Here is a 3,333-nt window from a genome sequence, read left to right on the forward strand (position 1 = left end):
GTCCACCATACATGGTCACCCAATAATCTGCCGTGATCAATGCAAAATAGAACCTTAATAAATTCAATTGGAAAGGTACAAAACCGTGATCGAAAATTTGGTTTCATTCAATTCAACTCAAAATAGAAGCAGAATTGGAATACTATGAATGTTCTTTTTTCTGCTCTTTCCATCAATTCTGGAGGTCTTCTCGATATTTGAAAGTTACACCAGAATGTTAGGAAATTAGGATGGTATGTTATTGGTATGTATATATATTATAAACTACTTGTTTGTCTGCAATTCATAGAGGCCCATACGATTATGAAGTAAATAATATCAAAAGAGCTCTTTGTTTTCCCAATGATAATAACCAGCTTTTCTCAAAAGAAGAGATCTGTGTGAACAAGGATATTATAACAATGTAGAATATTCTAATCCCTCGTTTGATTGAAAGTTATATTCTTTGAAATTTCAGATCACTCATAAAAAGATAAAAAACACTTAAGAATAAAAACAGAGAAATTATAATCAGCTGTTCAACCAGGTAGCCAGTCAGGAGAGGCGTGACGCATCCAGCGGCGACGTACGCGATCGAACTCACCGATCGGCGAATTCCTTCGGCGTAACTTTGATGATTCGAAGGAATCATTTTTGCAACAATCACTCCGAGTAAAACTTGCTCCACCGACCAACTGATACCAAATAGGATGGAGTAGAGAGCGAGGAATGCGTATCCCAAGGGACGGACATCCCTCACCATGATGGAGATACTCATTGACTGCAAAGCCACAATAAACATGCTCATACCGACAATGATGAAAATGATTTCGTTCTTCATAAATTTCATTCGTCGCAAAATGAAAATCAAAGTCACAACGAATGCTAATCCTGTTGTGGAGAATAAGACACCTGTCATTTCCAACTTCATTTCATACAACTTGGTGCAAAGGAAAGGAAGGGCCACGTCGAAGAAGGCCACACTGATGTACGCACACAGGAAGTTGATGATGAGAATAACACGAAATTCTTTCAAACGCAAAAATCGTGTGATCGAAACATCGGAAGAATTTTCGTATGATTTTATGGTTGAAATTGTTACTTTTGTGGAAAAATGCTGACTCTTTCCGTCAATTTGTTTTGGAGGGATCAAAACCACAAATTTTTCGATCGTGCCGTAACTCACTTCTGTGTGATTCTCAAGAAAACGTTTTTCTTCTTCAATTTTTCGCAACTCTTTCTCAACGGTTTGCTGCTCTGATTTCAGATCATACTCTTTGGAAAGATTTCGGACGCACGTCAAGTTGAGAAGGATGCAGAGCAACCAGACGAAACCCAGGATGAGGTTTGGAAGGTTGGTCACTGTGAACGGAATGTCCATAAATCGAAAGTTGATTCTACTGAACATGAGGCTCAACACTGGTCCCAAGATGAAGGTGACGTAATAATTCGATATCAAGATGGAGACTTTGGATAAGACTTCATCTTCAGGATAAACTCTCACAACTTCTCCTGTTATTACTGAAATCAAAGAATCTCCAAATCCTTGAAGCATTCTTCCGACCAATGGGAAGACAGGAGAGTAAGGCACAGCGTAAACGAAATTCCCCAGAGATGCGATGATGAAGACAACAGTGCAACATTGTCGAATGTTCCGGGAGCGATCTGCGTATTTAGTGATAAACATGCTACCCACCATAGAAGATAGCCAGTATATCGAGACGATCGCCGCGAACCAGGCAGCCTCGTTTTCAACTTTGATGACGTCTTGGAGATATGTCAACAACGATGGTGTGACGATGGAATATTCTGTTCCGATAACACTGGTGAAAAAACAAAATAAAATGAAAGTTCTTCTTCGCGACGATTTCCATTCTGTGATGGCTGTTGTTGTTGTGTCCGATGTCAACATTATTTTTACCTGAAATGATACAAAATAGTTTTTGAAGATTTTGTCAAGAAGTGCAATTCTTTGAAATTTTTTCAATAATAAGCAAATTGATCAGACTAGAAGAGAGGTCTGATGAGAGAAATTTATAAATGGTTCAAACATTATCAGATACTCCTGACCTGACCTTTTCCTGACCACTATCTCAACACATTAAAAGAAAACCAGATCATTAATTTCTGAAAACAAAGATGCCCTAAACTTCTCAGAGAGATCCATAACAAATTTTTAACAAAGTTAACCAACCACAAACTGATTTAAAGAACGGCTGTGACAAACTGAAATAACGAGTGTGACGGGCGTTTTCTCTCTTTGTATCCGTATTTCGTATTTTCTTGTTTCGCGACGAAACCATTCTGAGACAAGAAATCCACAACCCTATAAACAATTTTTTGGTAACTAAAATACCCTAAAATTTCATAATATGGAACGAGAAAAGGAAAAATCCAAATTTTATAAGATCATAAATGAGATCAAGACCCTTTTCTCCCTCAAACAATACCACAAGATTATTAAGTCGATATTAGCTTCCATCATTGTACATGTTCTGATCTCAGTCCCTTTTGGCCGGCCATGATCATTTTAACGATTTTTATTCTACTTTTATTTCTTTTTTAATTCCAAAAATTGCAGAAGATTCAATGCGTACTTCCTGTTGTGAAACGTCAACATTTAGCATCGAAGCCGATTGATGTATTTAAATTGTTGAGCGGTCACCAGCTGAGAATTATTTAAAACAAACATTCATCTTTATTGAACATGAAAGAAGTGAAATGACATCCCTATTCATAGAAAAAGTGAATAGTGCCGCCTTTCTGCTTGATGAAAGTAGCCTCTTTTTGATGAAAGTAGCCTTTCTCCCTTTTCAGTTACGCTCTTTCACTTAGTCCTGAATAATGAAAGGGAATGTTGAGTTACCCTCCTCGGTAAATTAAAGTTTAAAAAAACATCTTACGAAATTAGTTTAAAGGTTGATCTTGACCTTTGTGGCCTTCTTTCAATCTTTTTACCGAAAGAAAAATGTTTACAAGATCAACTCTGTTATCTGATATTTTTTGGAATAGTAGCATGTTAGACGGATTTAAGAGACAGTATGTATTATAAGAATATCTAGGCTCAGATATGGCAAAAATTTAAGTTTAGCATCCTTATAAGCACTAACACTTTAAAGGGACATAACAGTACTTGCGAAATTTGTAAACAAACTGTATGCAGCGGATACAAAATCAAAACAAATGTCACATGTCAAAATAAAAAATCAAACCAAATATGGCTAATTTTGATTGTTCAATTGTTTTACAAGTTTGTTTTGGACACGTGATTTTAATTGTTCTCTTTGATAACACGTGGTTCGCGCAATGTTTACATTTTACTACTTTAATGTCCCTTTAAGCTCGTTGGCTTTG

At 36.5% G+C, this 3,333-nt stretch overlaps 1 protein-coding gene across 1 annotated transcript; it reads right to left on the reverse strand.

Moving 5' to 3' along the window:
* Positions 1-425: 425 nt before the first annotated feature.
* On the reverse strand, positions 426-1,898 carry LOC136799712 (uncharacterized). Its single transcript, XM_067056426.1, has one exon. The coding sequence runs from the start codon at positions 1,889-1,891 to the stop codon at positions 437-439; it is 1,455 nt and encodes a 484-aa protein (XP_066912527.1). The 5' UTR covers positions 1,892-1,898; the 3' UTR covers positions 426-436.
* Positions 1,899-3,333: the final 1,435 nt, after the last annotated feature.

Source organism: Clytia hemisphaerica, unplaced genomic scaffold (genome assembly GCF_902728285.1).
Source record: "Clytia hemisphaerica strain Z4C2 unplaced genomic scaffold, Clytia hemisphaerica genome assembly, whole genome shotgun sequence".
NCBI lineage: Eukaryota > Metazoa > Cnidaria > Hydrozoa > Leptothecata > Clytiidae > Clytia > Clytia hemisphaerica.